At 39.5% G+C, this 20,494-nt stretch overlaps 1 protein-coding gene across 2 annotated transcripts; it reads right to left on the bottom strand.

The window, feature by feature from the left end:
• Window positions 1–16,488: 16,488 nt before the first annotated feature.
• LOC110144152 (T-cell surface glycoprotein CD1e, membrane-associated-like) lies at window positions 16,489–20,026 on the bottom strand. 2 transcript variants are annotated; one of them, XM_020904048.2, is made up of 6 exons: window positions 19,824–20,026; window positions 19,230–19,556; window positions 18,368–18,646; window positions 17,847–18,125; window positions 17,348–17,441; window positions 16,489–17,216 (listed from the first exon to the last, which is right to left on the bottom strand). In XM_020904048.2, exons 1-6 carry the CDS (start codon window positions 19,882–19,884, stop codon window positions 17,057–17,059), a joined length of 1,200 nt encoding a protein of 399 aa, XP_020759707.2. In that variant the 5' UTR covers window positions 19,885–20,026; the 3' UTR covers window positions 16,489–17,056. The 2 variants fall into 2 exon arrangements, with proteins under 2 accessions (XP_020759707.2, XP_020759708.2); XM_020904049.2 differs by having other exon boundaries at window positions 19,230–19,526.
• Window positions 20,027–20,494: the final 468 nt, after the last annotated feature.

Below are 20,494 nucleotides of genomic sequence, written 5' to 3'. Positions count from 1 at the left end.
TCTCAATCACAGGTTCCTTTTCTAAAACTTATTTTCAGCACTCAAAAAATCCCTAGCTGAGTCCTATTAGTTGTCCTCTTGGATGGTCAGCCTCCCCTACTTTTAAATATATATACATGTGTGTGTATATGTATACACACACACACACACACACACACACACACACACAGAGTCATCTTACTTAGTGTTAAAACAGGTGTCTCTAACATCCAGGCTACGAATGCCATACGGGTCCACAGCCTCTTAAGAACCAGGCCACACAGCAGGAGGTGAGTAGCAGGCAAGCAAGCAAAGCTTCATCTATATTTATAGCTGCTGCCTGAAGCTATGATCACCACCTGAGCTTAACTCCCTGTCAGGTCAGTGGTGATGTTAGATTCTCATAGAAGCTTGAACCCTACTGTGAAGTGTACATGCGAAGGATCTAGGTTCAGGAAAACAAGCTCAGGGTTCCCACTGATTCCACATCATGGTGAGTTGTATAATTATTTCATTATATACTACAAAGTAATAATAATAGAACTATTGTGCACAATAAATGCAATGTGCTTTTGAGTCATCCCAAAACCATCCCCACCTCCCTTCTCCAGGTCTGTAGAAAAACTGTCTTCCACAAAACCAGTCTGGTGCAAAAAAAGGTTGTGGACTGCTGTGTTAGAATATTAAACAAGTATTATAGATCAGTTGGGCTTCCCATGTGGTTCAGTGGGTAAAAAATCTGCCTGCAATTCAGAGACACAGGAGACCCGGGTCAGGAAGAGCCCGTGAAGGAAGGCATGGCAGCTCACTCCAGTATTCTTCCCTGGAGAATCCCAAGAGCAGAGGAGCCTGGCAGGGTGTAGGTTGCAAAGAGTCGGGCACAACTGAAGTGACCCAGCAGCAGCAGCAGCAGCGTTATAAATCAGTTACCACAAAAAAATAAAAATAATGTTTTCTGCTTTATGTACGCACTCCCCTCATGAACTAGTCTACTCATCTGGTCATTTTGTGATTAATAGCAGAAAAAAAAAAGATAAAATATTAAACATATTTGTGATAGTAATAAAATATTTTGCAAATTTCATTGGTTCTCAATAAAAATTAGTCTGTAGTCAAGTTTCACACATTGGTATCTTTATACTCAAATAAATAAATAAATCTTTAATAAATAAATAAAATAAATCTTTATACTCAAAAACCGTTTAGGATCAAATTTACTCAAAAAAGAAAAGGAAAATATATCAACTCTTGATCCATAGCCATTGGTATTCTTTTTTTAAAAAAAAATATGTCTTCACATGGTTTATTACATACATCACAATATAACGAATACATCTGTCACTGAAATAGCACAGTCCTGATTCATATGCACAGGTATGACTCTGAGAAGCCTCTTTTACACTTGTGTATCTACATAGTGTATTACATGCACTGCAGTGGGGTGAACACATGCATTCACTGCAGTAACACTACTCTGAAGCAGCAAGCTATATGTCCTTTAAGAGACATCTTTGATGCATGTATCTTTTTAAAAAAAATTTTAAAAGAAATACGTACCACGAAGTCTAACCCTGTGACAGATTTTTAAGTGTATTAAGAGTTAAGGCAACAACAGATCCCTAGAAATTTTTTTATATTGTATAACTGAAACTTTGTGCCCATTGAACAGAAACTTTCCACTTCAAATCAGAAGCTCCAACCCCTGACTGCTTTCCTACTTTCTGTTCCTTTGAGTTACATTTCTCCCATCAGTCATTTCCAGCACAATAATTTCAGGCAGATTAAGAGAGGTAGCTATTATGTTTTCAGCTTAAGTTGATAGGAAACATCACATGAACTAAAAATTCATTTGGAAGAATGCTCCATATAATTGAAAGATTAATTCAAACACTGAGAATCCATAGAAATAACTCTTCTTTGTCTAGATACAGACTGATTTTTCCCCCCAATTGTATGTCATTTAACTTCTCACTTAGGTTAAATTGTGCAGCCAGGATGAATCTTCTGTCCTTGTTATAATTCAGTCCTTTATCAATTTATATAGTAATCACTGAAAATGTCTCTTTATTGACCTCTTAAATTCACTGTCTACATTAAACCCAGTTATGCCTCTCTAATATGACAATATCATAGCTCATTCCTACCAAAAACTCCTCTCAGTGTCAAAAAATAAGACATCCCTAAAGTACAAAATGAGTGAACTCGGCCATCAGCTTTGTTTACAGATTAGCAAGGGGAAATTCCCTGGCAATTTTGAAAATTAGAGCTGGTGTCCTTTCAGATCTCTGTTTGACACAGTTTTGTGCTTTCATGTTAGTTGTTGAGGAGTGAAAACGTTATTTCAGCTTTAGACAAAGTTGTACCTTATTTGTTTCATTTAATTTTTTTTCTTTTGACCTAATGTCTGCACCTGGCATCATAGAGTTTAAATATGAACCTGCCGATATATATTTTTATGGTCCAATAAGGCTACTGTATATCAGTGGCAAACTCTCTAGAATTTTTACTGGCTTAAAGTCATTTCAATAATGACATGAATATATTCAAACATTAAGCCCTCACAACTCTTCTATATGTTAGGCATTAAATAGACAACTAATTATAAAGCCTTGAATATGTGAAATGCAAAAAATCAAATACTAGGAAGGCAAATCCTAGAGGAAAACTTAATGGGAATTTATATGAATAAGCATATGGCTTAAAGTAATAAAGATTCAGCTAAGTATATCTGAGAATGTAAACAGATAAGGTAGGAGGACTCAGAAAAAGAGAACCAGGCAAGGCTTTCTTGATATTAGAGAAGACATTTTTGATCTAAGCTATTTTATGATCTAAGCCTGGCCACAATTCTGGCCCTTGAACAGGTCTCCATAATAATGATCTTAAGGGAACTAAAGAACAAAGTGTAAATGGGTAAGAGAATAGCAATAGCAAGGATAACACATCAGTTGTAAAAATTCCCAGTTTGTTTCTGTTTTGCAGAATTTAAACTCCATTGAACACTCAACCACCAAATCAAACCTAAGGAATGATAATACTGACCTTTTCTGATTCTTCTGACTTCAATCAACTAAAGTTTGAGCTCTGTCAACCACCCAAGTCCATTTATGAATGTACATGTACCCTTAGCTTAAAACTTTCCCTGATTTTGTTGTTCAGGGAGATGCTGCTTTGGGAAAGATCCCTGGTGTTCTCCTTACTTCCTGAAAGTAATGAATACTTCCTCCTCCCAATCTTCATTTTGTTTGTGTCTTTTGGCTCAACACCCACCAAGAGGCAAACCCAGTGTTTCAAGTGACAAGAAGAAAATTCTAATTATTGTACCATGGAATTTTTAAATCTTTTGATGTTTTTCTAAATTTTTTAAGCACCATGTCTTTCTAGAAACCATCACTTTTTAACTTTTGAGAAGCTGACATTGCTTGAACAATTATACTATCATTATGATGTATTTATTTCGTTGCTATTAGTAAAAAAGTTTATATTATGGCATTCACTACAGTTATTATAAAAAAATCCTTAGTATTTAATATAATTAGTAGCAATATTAGAATATATTTATCAGAATATTTAATTTGCATAGTTAATTCTTTCTAAAATACTTTGCTAATGCATTTAGTATGCCACTGTCTAGGTGGCATATTAAAAAGCAGAAACATTACTTTGCTGACAAAGACCCATCTTATCAAAGCTATGGTTTTTCCAGTAGTCATATTTAGATGTGAGAGTTGTACTATAAAGAAAGCTGAGTGCTGAAGAATTGATGCTTTTGAACTGTGGTGTTGGAGAATACTCTTGAGAGTCCCTTGGATAGCAAGGAGGTGTAACCAGTCCATCCTAAAGGAAATCAGTCCTGACTATTCACTGGAAGGACTGATACTGAAGTTGAAGCTCCAAACTTTGGCCACCTGATGAGAAGAACTGACTCATTGGGAAAGACCCTGATGCTAGAAAAGATTAAAGGAGGGAGAAGAGGAAGACAGAATGAGATGGTTGGATGGCATCACCGATGCGATGGACATCAGTTTGAGTAGGCTTCGGGGGTTGGTGATGGACAGGGAGGCCTGACGTGCTGAAGTCCATGGGGTCGCAGAGTCAGACACAACTGAGCGACTGAACTGAACTGAGGCTTGCCATAGCTTTTCTTCCAAGGAGCAAGCATCTTTTAATTTCATGGCTGCTGTCACCATCTGCAGTGATTTTGGAGCCCAAGAAAATAGTCTGTCACTGACTCCATTGTCTCCCCATCAATTTGCCATGAAGTGATGTTACCAGAGGCCATGATCTTGGTATTCTGAATGTTGAGTTTTAAGCCAGGTTTTCACTCTGCCATATAACTATCATATGACCCAGCAATTCCACTCCTCGGTATATATATATATATATAAACTAATTTGAAAAGATACATGTACCCCAATGTTCATTAGCAGCATCATTTACAATTGTCAAGGTATGGAAGCAACCTAACTGTCAAACAACAGATGAATGGAGAAAGATGTGGTACATATACACAATGGAATACTACTCAATCATAAAAAAAGAATGAACTTTTGCCATTTGCAGGAGCATGGACTTAGAGGGTATTATTCTAAGTAAAATATTGGACAGAGAAAGACAAATACTGTGAGACACCACTATGTAGAATCTAAAAAACACAACAAATTAGTGAATATAACAAGAAAGAAGCAGGTTCACAGATATTGAGAACTACCAGCTGGTGGCTAGTGAAAACTAGCTAGTAACTAGTGATAACTACAAGCTGGTGGCTGGCTACCAGTAGTGGGAGGGTGGGGAGGTGGGCAACATGAGGGTGGGGAAGTGGGAGGTACAAACCACTGAGTGTAAGATAGATTCAAGGATGTGTTGTGGGAGGAGCCAAGATGGCGGAGGAATAGGACAGGGAGACCACTTTCTCCCCTACAAATTCATCGAAGGAACAATCGAACTCTGAGCAAACTTCACAAATCATCTTATGATCACTAGCAGAGGACATCAGGCGCCCAGAAAAGCAGCCCATTGTCTTCGAAAGGAGGAAAAAGAAAATATTTTTTCTTGTTTATTTTTTCTCTTTCTCTTATTTTCTTTTAAAGTCCTCTATTACTCTTCTATTACTCCTTAATTTTCATTTTCATTTCACTATAACCTTGCAAAGAAAGAAAAAGAGAGAGAGAGAGAGAAGCCCTATTTTTAAAATGAATTCCATATATATTTCTAAATTTTTTTGTGTTTTTGTTTTTAATATAGTATTTTTTAAGAGTCTAACCTCTACTCTAGATGTTTAATCTTTGTTTCTCAGTATGTGATATAAATTTTGGACATTTAAGAATCCCATATTGAGTTCCCATGTTTATTCAGGAGTCTGTTGATTACTCTCTCCCACTTTTGACTCTCCGTTTTTTACCTCAGAACACCTCTATTTCCTCATTTCCCCTTCTCTTCCCAATCCAATTCTGGGAATATTTGTGGGTCTCTGGGCTATGGAGAACACTCTGGGAACAGACAACTGTGTAGATCTGTCTCTCCCCTCTTGAGTCCCCCTTTTTCTCCTTCTGCTTATCTCTATCTCCCTCCTCCCTCTCCTCTTTTTCATGTAACTCTGTGAACCTCTCTGGGTGTCCTTCATGGTAGAGAATCTTTTCACCATTAACCTGGAAGTTTTATTATTAATGCTGTATAGTTGGAGAAGTCTTGAGACTATTGGAAGAATAAAACTGAAATCCAGAGGCAGGAGACTTAAGCCCAAAACCTGAGAACACCAGAAAACTCCTGACTACACAGAACATTAAGTAATAAGAGACCATCCAAAAGCCTCCATACCTACACTGAAACCAACCACCACCCAAGAGCCAATAAGCTCCAGTACAAGACATACCACACAAATTCTCCAGCAACGCAGGAACATAGCCCTGAGCGACAACATACAGGCTGCCCCAAGTCATACCTAACACATAGACCCATCTCAAAACTCATTACTGGACACTCCATTGCACTCGAGAGAAGAAATCTAGTTCCATGCACCAGAACACTGATGCAAGCTTCCCTAACCAGGAAAACTTGACAAGCCAATCGTCCAACCCCACCCACTGGGTGAAACCTCCACAATAAAAAGGAACCACAGACCACCAGAATACAGAAATCCCACTCCAGACACAGCAATCTAAACAAGAAGAAAAGGCAGAAAAATACCCAACAGGTAAAGGAACATGAAAAATGCCTACCAAGTCAAACAAAAGAGGAGGAAATAGGGAATCTACCTGAAAAAGAATTTAGAATAATGATGATAAAAATAATCCAAAATCTTGAAAACAAAGTGGAGGTACAGATAAATAGCCTGGAGACAAAGATTGAGAAGATGCAAGAAATGTTTAATAAGGACCTAGAAGAAATAAAAAAGTCAGTTAAAAATGAATAATGCAATAAATGAGATCAAAAACACTCTGGAGGGAACCAAGAGTAGAATAACGGAGACAGAAGATAGGATAAGTGAGGTAGAAGATAAAATGAAGCAGAGTGGAAAAAAGAAAAAAGAATCAAAAGAAATGAGGACAACCTCAGGGACCTCTGGGACAATGTAAAATGCCCCAACATTCAAATCGTAGGAGTCCCAGAAGAAGAAGACAAAAAGAAAGGCCATGAGAAAATACTCGAGGAGATAATAGCTGAAAACTTCCCTAAAATGGGGAAGGAAATCGTTACACAGATCCAAGAAACCCAGAGAGTCCCAAACAGGATAAACCCAAGGCGAAACACCCCAAGACACATATTAATCAAATTAACAAAGATCAAACACAAAGAACAAATATTAAAAGCAGTAAGGGAGATACAACAAATAACACACAAAGGGATTCCCATAAGGATGACAGGTGGCCTATCAATAGAAACCCTTCAGGCCAGAAGGGAATGGCAGGACATACTTAGAGTAATGAAAGAGAATAACCTACAACCTAGATTACTGTACCCAGCAAGGATCTCATTCAGATATGAAGGAGAATTCAAAAGCTTTACAGACAAGCAAAAGCTGAGAGAATTCAGCACCACCAAACCAGCTCTTCAACAAATGCTAAAGATCTTCTCTAGACAGGGAACAGAGAAAGGTTGTATAAACGTGAACCCAAAACAAAAAAGTAAATGTCAAAGGGACCATACCTATCAATAATTACCTTAAATGTAAATGGGTTGAATGCCCCATTCAAAGACAAAAGACAAAAGACAAAGACTGGCTAAATGGATACAAAAACAAGACCCCTATATATGCTGTCTACAAGAGACCCACCTCAAAACAAGAGACACATACAAACTAAAAGTGAGGGGCTGGAAAAAAATGTTTCACGCAAATGGAGAACAAAAGAAAGCAGGAGTCTCAATACTCATATCAGATAAAATAGACTTTCAAATAAAGGCTGTGAAAAGAGACAAAGATGGACACTACATAATGATCAAAGGATCAATCCAAGAAGAAGATATAACAATTATAAATATATATGCACCCAACATAGGAGCACCGCAATATGAAAGGCAAACGCTAACGAGTGTGAAAGAGGAAATTAATAGTAACACAATAATAGTGGGAGACCTTAATATCCCACTCACAACTATGGATAGATCAACTAAACAGAAAATGAACAAGGAAACACAAACTTTAAATGACACAATGGACCAGCTAGACCTAATTGACATCTATAGGACATTTCACTCCAAAACAATCAATTTCACCTTTTTCTCAAGTGCACACGGAACCTTCTCCAGATAGATCTCATACTGGGCCATAAATCTAGCCTTGGTAAATTCAAAAAAATTGAAATCATTCCAGTCATCTTTTCTGACCACAGTGCAGTAAGATTAGATCTCAATTACAGGAAAAAAATTATTAAAAATTCAAACACATGGAGGCTAAACAACACGCTTCTGAATAACCAACAGAAGAAATCAAAATATGCATAGAAATGAATGAAAATGAAAACACAGCAACCCAAAACCTATGGGACACTGTAAAAGCAGTGCTAAGGGGAAGATTCATAGCATTACAGTCTTACCTCAAGAAACAAGAAAAAAGTCAAATAAATAACCTAACTCTACACCTAAAGCAACTAGAGAAGGAAGACATGAAGAACCCCAGGGTTAGTAGAAGGAAAGAAATCTTAAAAAGTAGGGCAGAAATAAATTCAAAAGAAACTAAAGAGACCGTAGCAAAAATCAACAAAGCTAAAAGCTGGTTTTTTGAAAAAATAAACAAAATTGACAAACCATTAGCAAGACTCATTAAGAAACAAAGGGAAAAGAACCAAATTAACAAAATTACAAATGAAAATGGAGAGATCACAACAGACAACACTGAAATACATAGGATCATAAGAGACTACTACCAGCAGCTCTATGCCAATAAAATGGACAACTTGAAAGAAATGGACAAATTTTTAGAAAACTATAACTTTCCAAAACTGAACCAGGAAGAAATAGAAGATCTTAACAGACCCATCACAAGCAAAGAAATCGAAACTGTCATCAGAAATCTTCCAGCAAACAAAAGCCCAGGACCAGATAGCTTCACAGCTGAATTCTACCAAAAATTTAGAGAAGAGCTAACACCTATCTTACTCAAACTCTTCCAGAAAATTGCAGAAGAAGGTAAACTTCCAAACTCATTCTATGAGGCCAACATCACCCTAATTCCAAAACCAGACAATGATGCCACAAGAAAAGAAAACTATAGGCCAATATCACTGATGAACATAAATGCCAAAATCCTTAACAAAATTCTAGCAAACAGAATCCAAAAACATATTTGAAAAATCATACACCATGACAAAGTGGGCCTTATCCCAGGAATGCAAGGATTCTTTAATATCCACAAATCAATCAATGTAATACACCACATTAACAAATTGAAAGATAAAAGCCATATGATTATCTCAATAGATGCAGAGAAAGCCTTTGACAAAATTCAACACCCATTTATGATTAAAATTCTCCAGAAAGCAGGAATAGAAGGAACATAGCTCAACATAATAAAAGCTATATATGACAAACCAACAGCAAGCATCACCCTCAATGGTGAAAAATTGAAAGCATTTCCCCTAAAATCAGGAACAAGACAAGGGTGCCCACTCTCACCACTACTATTCAACATAGTTTTGGAAGTGTTTGCCACAGCAATCAGAGCAGAAAAAGAAGTAAAAGGAATCCAGATAGCAAAAGAAGAAGTGAAACTCTTGCTGTTTGCAGATGACATGATCCTCTACATAGAAAACCCTAAAGACTCTACCAGAAAATTACTAGAGCTAATCAACGAATATAGTAAAGTTGCAGGATATAAAATTAACACACAGAAATCACTTGCATTCCTATACACTAACAATGAGAAAACAGAAAGAGAAATTAAGGAAACAATACCATTCACCATTGCAACAAAAAGAATAAAATACTTAGGAGTATATCTACCTAAAGAAACAAAAGACTTATACATAGAAAACTATAAATCACTGATGAAAGAAATCAAACAGCACACAAACAGATGGAGAAATATACCGTGTTCATGGATTGGAAGAATCAATATTGTCAAAACAGCTATACTACCCAGAGCAATCTATAGATTCAATGCAATCCCTATCAAGCTACCAATGGTATTTTTCACAGAACTAGAACAAATAATTTCACAATTTGTATGGAAATACAAAAAAAACTCAAATAGCCGAAGTAATCTTGAGAAAGAAGAATGGAACTGGAGGAATCAACCTGCCTGACTTCAGACTACACTGCAAAGCCACAGTCATCAAGACAGTATGGTACTGGCACAAAGACAGAAATATAGATCAATGGAACAGAGTAGAAAGCCCAAAGATAAATACATGAACCTATGGACACCTTATCTTCAACAAAGAAGGCAAGGATATACAATGGAAAAAAGACAACCTCTTGAACAAGTGGTGCTGGGAAAACTGGTCAACCACCTGTAAAAGAATGAAACTAGAACACTTTCTAACACCATACACAAAAATAAACTCAAAATGGATTAAAGATCTAAATGTGAGACCAGGAACTATAAAACTCCTAGAGGAGAACATAGGCAAAGCACTCTCCAACATAAATCACAGCAGGATCCTCTATGACACACCTCCCAGAATATTGGACATAAAAGCAAAAATAAACAAATGGAACCTATGAAACTTAAAATCTTTTGCACAACAAAGGAAACGATAAGCAAGGTGAAAAGACAGCCCTCAGATTGGGAGAAAATAATAGCAAACGAAGCAACAGACAAAGGATTAATCTCAAAAATATACAAGCAACTCCTGCAGCTCCATTCCAGAAAAATTAATGACCCAATCAAAAAATGGGCCAAAGAACTAAACAGACATTTCTCCAAAGAAGACATACAGATGGCTAACAAACACGTGAAAAGATGCTCAACATCACTCATTATCAGAGAAATGCAAATCAAAACCACAATGAGGTACCATTACACACCAGTCAGAATGGCTGCTATCCAAAAGTCTACATGCAATAAATGCTGGAGAGGGTGTGGAGAAAAGAGAACCCTCTTACCCTGTTGATGGGAATGCAAACTAGTAGAGCTGCTATGGAGAACAGTGTGGAGATTTCTTAGAAAACTGGAAATAGAACTGCCATATGACCCAGCAATCCCACTTCTGGGCATACACACCGAGGAAACCAGATCTGAAAGAGACACGTGCACCCCAATGTTCATTGCAGCACTGTTTATAATAGCCAGGACATGGAAGCAACCTAGATGCCCATCAGCAGATGAATGGATGAGGAAGCTGTGATACATATACACCATGGAATATTACTCAGCCATTAAAAAGAATTCACTTGAAACAGTTCTAATGAGATGGATGAAACTGGAGCCCATTATACAGAGCGAAGTAAGCCAGAAAGATAAAGACCATTACAGTATACTAACACATATATATGGAATTTAGAAAGATGATAACAATAACCTTATATGCAAAACAGAAAAAGAGACTCAGATGTACAGAACAGACTTTTGAGCTCTGTGGGAGAAGGCGAGGGTGGGATATTTCAAGAGAACAGCATCGAAACATGTATATTATCTACGGTGAAACAGATCACCAGCCCAGGTTGGATGAATGAGACAAGTGCTCGGGCCTGGTGCACTGGGAAGACCCAGAGGGATCGGGTAGAGAGGGAGGTGGGAGGTGGGATCAGGATGGGGAATACATATAAATCCATGGCTGATTCATGTCAATGTATGACAAAAACCACTACAATATTGTAAAGTAATTAGCCTCCAACTAATAAAGATAAATGAAAAAAAAAAAAAAAGGATGTGTGTACAAGAGGAATATAGCCAATATTTTGTGATAACTATAAATGGAAAATAACCTTTAAAAATTATATAAAGAAATCACATTAAGGTATCATCAGCCCTGCAATCCCTCTGAAGAAAGAAAAAAGAGTAAGTACATCATGTCTCTGAATGGAGCATCCCTACAAAAAGTACATAAGATTGTACAAACGCTTATGGAAGCTATGATGCTCCTGCAAGCAACTTTGTTAGTAGCAGACTGTTGACAAGTGGAAGCATAAACTAGAGAGAAAAAACAAGATGCTACTTCATAATTGATGCTGAAAGACTGCTCTGTGTGCATAGGTGAGGTGCACTTTTAGTAAGACTAAGTCTGCACCCAGTAAGCAGATAAGGATCACTGCAATTTGGCTATAGATAAAATTGTGCTCCATTTTATAGCCCTGTAATGGTGAGACCAGGCTTCGGTGGTGGCTCAGTGGTAAAGAATCTGCATGTAATGCAGGAAACATGAGTTCATCCTGGGTCAGGAAGAGTCCCAGGAGAAGCAAATGGCAACTCACTCCAGTATTCTTGCCTAGGAAACCTCAAGGACTGAGGACCCTAGCGGGCTACAGTCCATGGGGTCACAAAAGAGTCAGACATGACAGAAACTAAACGGCAACAATGATGAGACCAGACAGTATTTGTGTTTAAGGACTCATGTCCTTTTGCCTAACAAGTGCTACACATTAATTCAAAGCTCTCCAATGACTTTCAATCACAGTGTTATGATTCATAGGCCAATTCAGTGGCCTCATCTTCTACCATGTTCCTCATCACTTACTCCAGTACAGTTGTGCTGGATTTAGAACAGTTCCCATGTGCAATGCTGTTCTTATTTGTACTCCGTTTCCTTGGGATGTTCTTCCCATAAATACTACATGGCTTGTTTCTTATTCTTGATTTGGGTCTCTTCTCAAAAGCCATCTTCTTGAGTGCCACATTCTGTCCATCATCTTTAAAATAATAACCATTTTTCCCTTTGATCCCCTTCCCTCAATTCATTTTTTAAATATATCATATGTCATGACTTCACATATAATTCTTTTATTTATTTGTTGTCTGTCTCCCTTGCCCTCTACCATGTAAGTTCTGTGTGTAAGGGTATTTTACTCTTGGATCTCTGCTGTATATCACTACATATCATAGCATCTATCACATGGCAGATGCCCTTAATTATTTGTTGAGTCTGCAGTGTAGTTCTTAAGCCATAGATTTTGAAGCAAAACTACCTGTAATACATATTAGTTTTGTGGCCTATGTATCCCTATGAGGCTTCCCTTATGGCTCAACTGGTAAAGAATCTGCCTGCAATGAGGTAGACCTGGGTTTGATCCCTTGGTTGGGATGATTCCCCTGGAGAAGGGAAAGGTTACCCCCTCCAGCATTGTGGCCTGGAGAATTCCAGGGACTGTATAGTCCATGGGGTCACAAAGAGTCAGACACAACCAAGCAACTTGAGTCACTTATGTGTTCTCATCTATAAAATGGCAATAATATTACCTAGCTCAGGATTGTTCTGAGAACTCCATGAGTTAATATGTATAAAGTTTGTAGAAGAGTGTTTAACTTACTACAGGCTCCACTTAAGTGTATTCTATCATCCATTCAGCTTTAACGATAAAACGGGTAATTTTCTCATTGACTGTAGTAGTTGAGCTAATGCTCAAGTTATGGTCATCCCATTATAGATAATGGAGAAGGCAATGGCAACCCACTCCAGTACTCTTGCCTGGAAAATCCCATGGACAGAGGAGCCTGGTAGGCTGCAGTCCAAGGGGTCGCTAAGGGTCCGACACCACTGAGCGACTTCATTTTCACTTTTTACTTTCATGCATTGGAGAAGGAAATGGCAACCCACTCCAGTGTTCTTGCCTGGAGAATCCCAGGGATGGGGGAGCCTGGTGGGCTGCCGTCTATGGAGTCACACAGAGTCAGCCACGACTGAAGTGACTTAGCAGCAGCAGGCAGCAGCATTATAGATAATGGGATCATTGACTTGTATTACATTTTTGGCAGTGGTGTTCACACTTGGCTCAGGATTATGGAATAGGGAATAGAACATAAGCAAACTTATAAAGTAGGCTTTGGAGACTGGCTATTCAGGAAGAATAATGAAGCAAAGAGAAGAAATTTGTGATCTTGAGAAACTAGTAAAATGATGAGATTACAGAAGAAAAGAAGAAAAGAAGAATGACTAGTGAAGAAAATATGTAAGCTAGTTTTAATTCTCTAAGGGTAAATCTCAAGTCCCTAAGATCTATAGTAGATGCTCTCTGTGGGTTGTGTGAAGAGACTTTTAACAATACCTCTCCCCTTGAGCACAGGCTCCCAAGCAGGTGCTGTGTGAATATCTTTTTTCATCTCTAAGTGATAAAACTGAAGGCCTGGATCCCTGTTTCAGTTTATGTTGCTCCACTTACTCACATCTTTCACATCCTCAACTTACTTCATTCATTAGGCAGAGGATTTCAGATAAATATTCTCCAAGCCCATGATTTGTCAAGAGCATATGGTCACAGTGTTTTTCTGACTTTGGACCCCAGCATATTCTGATTCATTCAGTCCTACTGCAGCCTGCCTCCAACAATTAATGTTATTCCTAGAGAAATTTACCAACAACCAAGAACAACACCTGCATCTCTTTTTCCAAACCCACCTCCTATTGTTTCTACCACATTTGTATACACAACAGAATACAGTAAGGTCCAGGTTTGCACTGTCAGCAAAACAGGTTACCCCCTTGGTCTTATAGCTTGCAGGAACAGAAAGTATTATCCTTAATTGTGGAAAAACACACCCCAGGGTCTAGAACATTAAGTCCAATCTTCCAGGGTTCCATCCAGAATGATATGGTAACAGAAAGAACTAGATGACATCTCTAAGTGATCAAGTGATTTTTGCTTTTAAATACTAGATCCTCACCCAGGAGCTCAGATTAAATTACTCAGCCCAAAAGATACTACAGTGATGACACAGAACTTTTCTGGCAATCTCATGAGCCAATATTTTAAACTTTCCCAAATTCTGTTGAGCTGGTATTTCTGTCAATGTGAGCATATGTTCACCTCTCAGGGCTCTTTTTGAATCTATCTATGCCAGTTTTATTGATGCGTGCATATGTGCAGACATCCTAGATCCATCTTCTTCTGGAGGTACATCTTGTGCCTCACCCACCCAAATTATGCCCACTTCTCAACTATAATACTTTGTTGAAAGTAGAATTAGAATACAATCTTGTGTTCAAGAACACAGAGTTTCCTGAAAGTCACTAAATACAACATTCACCCTTCCCTAAGAGACTTCCTGGGGATCGTTAAAATGCAACAGCAGAGAAATCCAGAGAACCACATTATGGTGAACTGGACTTGTCACTCACCGTACGAAGGACTCTGACAAGATTTTCCAAGATCTCCTTCCTCATTCCTAAGATCTTATCTGTGGCTTGAGATCTTGACACATTATAAAGACAATAACTTGAAGAAAAGAGAGAGATGACAATGGCCATTTTACCATCTTTGTACAATATCAATGATTCACCAAAAAAAAACAAAGTTACACTAGAAATGCACTTCAGAAACATATTAGTACCTGAAAATCTATGGCTAATCAGATAGATTAGCCATAGACTGCAGACTTTAAGATCTTTTCTAGCTAGTCAAAGCTTATATCACTTGTTGACTCAGCAAAAATATTTTTTAATCATCCCCTTTATATCAGGCTACTTATACCCAATCTAGGCTCTAGCATACAAATTTCATTAACACATATAAAATGTATGATGCCACAGTGCTTAAATTTCAGATGAAAATGACACTTAATGCGTAAAAATAAATGAGATAATTTTTACTAATTCAGTATTGGAGCAGGATGTGACTGAGGTGGCATGTGCTACTTTAGCTAAACTTTTAAGGAAAGACCTCTCTATAACACTTGAGTTTAGAGCTGAAAAGTGTCCCAAAATAATCCATGTAAGATCTGACTGAAGAATGGTCCAGGTGGAGGGGAAAATAGGCATAATTGTGCCATAAGCCAAAAGAATTTTGGTGTTAATAAAAGACAGAAAGAAGCCTAGTGTCAAAGAAGCATAATATCCAGTAGGGGACAGATTAGATGAAGGACCAGAGAAGTTAGCCTGATCCATATAAGAAGTTCAAGAACTATGGTGACAAAAAAATTAGGGCAGTGGGGAAAAATTCTACTCAAACAGGAGATATCAGAACTATACTTAAACTGCACACCTGAGTTAGTTAGATACTGAAAGTTTCCTACCTGAGCATCTTCATTTTGATGGAGAAGGACCTTCTGCCATGGGATGGAACCTCATTATTTATTGCTCCAAAAGCCCTTTAAAATTCTGCCTTCCTCTCTGAAATCTGATGGCTGCCTCTAGATAGGCTGTCGGTATACCTTCTGCATTCAGAAGGTGATGAACTCTCAACACAGAAAGGACGGACCTCAACATGCTGTTCATATGTAAGAGTACAGATTGGATAAGTGAATGATCCCAAGGGACACAAGGGAATGCCCTATATAGAGTATTAAGTTCCCACTAAAAAACCTATACAATCCGCTCGATTACTCCATCCTAGGGAAGATGTCAACTGGACATCTGTATAAACACTACACCTTAATAGCTTTCTGCCCTCCAACAGGCTCATCAAATGAATCTCAATTAAAGCAACTGGATAATTTTAAAATCCACATTAAAAATTAAGGGGGCAATAAAGTATATGTAATAATAATAACAATAAATCAAAATGCTAAAGAAAATAAACGTCACTAGAAGGGCATCTGATCAATGTATCCCTTCCTTGCTTGGCTTTGTCCATAAAAATAATCCTTACTCTCCATGTTCTCTTCCTAACTTCCCCAAATATGAATGTATCCCCTGAATATGTGTATCCACAAAGACACATATAGTAATACACAATCACAGAGAAGTAGGAATGTCAGTCCAACCCCACTATCTCATTGAAAAGAGAAAATCTCATGTGTTATTATTTTCTTTAAATATCTCTGAAGATGCATGAACACCATGACAGCTACGAAGTCTGAAACACTTAGTTGCCCCTTTCACCTTTGATGGGAGACAGAGAAAGAATTTTAATAAGAGCATAGCCAAATGATGCAGAGATGCCAAAGAGGAAAGGAATTAAGACAATTTATTTGACAATACATTTATTTCAGTCAGTATTTATTGAGAAAGATCTCTTTCAGGACAAACAAGCTACGTAATTTGTGAGGCCAGTATAAAATGAAAATGCAAGATCTCCTTCAAAAATGAACAGGATTTTGAGATGGCAACAGCTGCACAGGTTACCTGCCCACAATCTGCCATGAACCAAGTGAGGCTTTTGATCATGGACACAAATACAAACACATAAATCTTGCTTTCAAGCAAATGAGAGAAAAACACAAAAATTTTAAAATTACTGTTTGGAGTAGGAAGAGATGAGTGTATTTAGGAAGAACAGTCCAATTTGGTGTATAAAGAAGAGCTTTCCCCTGGATGATCCAGGGAAGTTCTTAAGAAAGAAGCATCTGAATTAAAATTTGAAGTGATGTACATGTGGCTGAAGTAGAAAAGATATTCTGGAAGATGGGAGGGAAAAAACAGATTTCCAAAAGGGTGCGGGTCTCTGACAGAACAAACCGCTTTAGCAAAATCATGCTTAGTTTAGACCTATGAATCATGTTTAAACAGAACCAGAAGGGGATTTTATGTGGAAGGTAAAACTAATGACACTAGAGTTGATTTAGTCTGGCTTTCCATTTCTTTAAGAGTCTGTTTTTGATCCATGATTCCTGTGCCAAGCAGAGCTGATGTCCTAAATTCCTGGGGTCTTTGGTTTTGGCTCCTGTGGCAAAGGCAGGGTGGGAGATAGAGAAGACATCCTGATTTGAGCTGTGGGAGGAAAAGAAGATCTTGGTCAGATAAGGGAAATCAGAGAAAGGAGAAAGAGAGGAAAAAAGAAAACAGAAGAAAGAAGAATAAGCTGATAAGAAGCTGAAGAGACAAAACAAGACAAGACTCACCTCTGCTTTTTAAATGATGAATCAACTATAACCAACATGACCAGGGTAACTAATACAATTAAGCAGATCAATATTGAGAAGAAGGAGTATCCACCTAGGTGGGGATAAAATAAGAAAATCAATCTATAAAGTGCTCTTTCTTCTACCACAGTTAATGCTTCTCATTTCACACTGGCGGGACCTCCCCAGAGTTTTACTCCGCCTTTTCTAGAGTCCTCATTTCAATTCCTCCTGAGTCTGTGTCTCTGGTATGTCCACTTTTTCTTCTTTCACCAAATCTCTAGGTCCTTCTTTTATTTTCTCTCTAGTACCTCTAATCCTCTTCTTGCATTTTCTTCAAATCTAGCTGCTGTCATGCTGCACCCTTCTTTCCATGGATTCCCCTACCTGTATCCTCTTGTGCATAGCATTTCTGGCCATTTTTCTAAGTTCCTCACTCATTAGCTGTTTTTACTATGAGAAGACTATCACCTCCCATCAGGCCCCAGTTCTCACTCACCCCAGTGGATGATGATGTCCTGGCCTCCTAGGCTGCTGTGCTTCACTCGGCAACTCAGGCCAGCTGCCTCCCCAGCCGCCACATCCAGAGTTACTCGGAGATACCAGGTCCCATCAGCATTGGGCAGGACATCACCTCGCTGAGACCCTGGGTCCTTCTGTTTGCCCCTCATCCACATTACCCATACGGGCTTTGGATGAAAGCCAGAGACATGGCACACCAACAACAGACGGCCAGGCCCGGGACTGGGGCCTTTGGACACCCAAGCCTGTGGCTTCACTACAGAGGAAAGAGGAGGAGAAATAGAATTTAGGAGGGCACCCTAGGCTACAGCTTAGTGACTTAAGGTTCCTTAAGTAGTTTGAGTAATCACTCCTTTCTCTTTTCTAGGAAGTAATTCTAAATCCAAACATCTCGCCCTTTAGCTTCTTATTATGTGTTTGAAAAGGTTGATAAAGAGTAGAAAACTCAAATACAGGTGTGGAAGCACCAGGAATCGGAGGGGAGAGAGTTGGGCTCACCTTGTCTTTCCAGTTCTGACTTCCCTGCTTTCAGGATCCCTGCCAGAAACCGAGGGCAGGTGTCAGTGAGAAGCCTTTCCACAACTTCTTTAATAACTCGGTAGTGGTTGAGCACCTTACAGACATTCTCAGCTCGACTTCCTGCTCCTGGAGATGGCTTCCAGGAATTTTCTTGAAAACTCAGGAAATCTAATCCTTGATATGCTCCATTTAAGAAGGTTTCCAAAGCCTTCCCAGTATGAATTAAACATCCAAATGATACCTGGAGCTCAAAGGGGTCTGCGGGTAGATAAGGAAGAGAGAATCAATATGGAAAGAATTACAGGGAAGGAAAGTAAAGAACCTAGAGAGTTAAAGGAAGGAAAACTTGCTGGGGGATCACATGGAAGGCCAAAGGTGGGACAGGAAAAGGGGAGGAAGTTTGTGGGAAGAAAAGTTCAAGATAATAAAGGTATTTTGAAATAACTAAGGGGAAGGGCTAGGCTGAAGGCTGTTAGAGAAATAGAGGACATAGCCTGGAAGAGCAGACTGGGGAGTGGTGATGTACAGGCAGAACCTTGTAAACATGGAAGAAAGGAGGGCAGAGTCTTGGTTGAGAAGGGCTGACTCTGAGGCCAGGATGCTGGGAAGAAGATCAAGAACCAACAGTTATTTGAGGCATAGAATATGATGGTATTTCCAGAAGTGTGAGAGCTATGTGTATTGAGGTGGGAGAACTAGAGTGGGAGTGGTGGTGAAGGGTGCAGTGGAGGGACAGTGCCGAAGAGGAGACAAGGAACAACGTCAGCATCCATATTCCATCTATCCTTTGAAAGATGGTCAGAGCCTTCTGGCAAATATTATCTTGGAATAAGGAACTCACATTCAAACTGAAACTGACTGGCATAGGCCTGCACTTCCCGTGGGAAACTGTGGAAGTACAGCTGCAAGAGTGCCTGGATGTTCTTCAGCTCCTCCTTGCTGAAGTTACCCTGGGACCAGGGCCTCAGAAAGCGGATGGTGGCCAAGACACTATCCCAGCCATGAGTCTGCAGGTCGCCCAGCCAGCCAGAGCCCTGGGTGTATGTCCAGCTGTGATTGGCAAAGGAGGAGGTCTGGATCATGCGGAAGGAGGGGGATTCTTCTGCAGCCAGATGATGTGGTCCTGGAACCTGAGGACCTGAGAGAGGGAGTGAAAGCATGGGGAAAGCTGGCCCCATAGAGGAGAGGATGTATGGAGATGGTTACACAGGGTACACATATTCCCATAGCCTCTGCCCCTGGGCCAGCATCCTCTCCCCAAAATCAGGCAGATTAACTGAGACTATGACAAAGAATACTTTGTTGGAACTAACCTTGTGTGCAGACTCCAAGGGTATCCTGTAGGTGCATTACTCCCTTCCCCTGGGTCCTCCCCAGAACCTCTCCACCCTGCAGTGCCCAGCCAAGGGTATCTTTCCACCTGGGATCATCTTACCCACTGTGCTTGTGCCATGGCCAAGAAGTCCCTTGAACAGCAGAGGCAGCAGAAGCAGCATTGAAGCTCTGTTAGGTGAAGGATGCCTGCACAGCCAAGCTGATCTCAGAACTCAGACACGGTTCCCCTCTCTACCCTCTCGCCCTCTCATCTGACTTCCCTTGGCACACCAACACGCAAACCTCTGCCTCTGCTGACTTCCCTGCTAGAGAAACCCTACAGCCTCTGGCAGTCACGGGCCTCCCACACAGTCTCACTTCCCCTCCACTTCTCCCACTAGCTGGCTTCCTGATTTTCTTCTGCTTGTGCCTGTGCCCTCTTGACTCCCTCTACTGAAGCCAGTCCTGGCTTCTGAAGTCTATTGTCTGTGATTTGGCTGGAATACTTAGCATCTTTTAGCCTTGGAGAAATCAAGTCCATACTCGGCTTCTCAATGTCTTCCTCTATGAGAAGAAGTGCTGGAAGGTGATCAGTGATGCCCAGTGGCCTTTTCAGCAGTCTCCTCGCCCCTCATCCTTCTGTGGTCTCCTCCTCCTGTATGCCACTTGGCTACCTTTCCCCTCCTTCTTGGTCTCCCCTGTTTTTCTCTCCTAACCAACTGCTTTCCTCTGGGATCAACACTCATTCCTCTCACTTGTCCTGCCTGTTCTACCTGTCATCTCAGTCCCCTT

Source organism: Odocoileus virginianus, chromosome 5 (genome assembly GCF_023699985.2).
Source record: "Odocoileus virginianus isolate 20LAN1187 ecotype Illinois chromosome 5, Ovbor_1.2, whole genome shotgun sequence".
NCBI classification, from domain to species: domain Eukaryota; kingdom Metazoa; phylum Chordata; class Mammalia; order Artiodactyla; family Cervidae; genus Odocoileus; species Odocoileus virginianus.
Note: the sequence above shows the minus strand (reverse complement) of the source record. Positions and strands in the feature narration are given on the sequence as shown.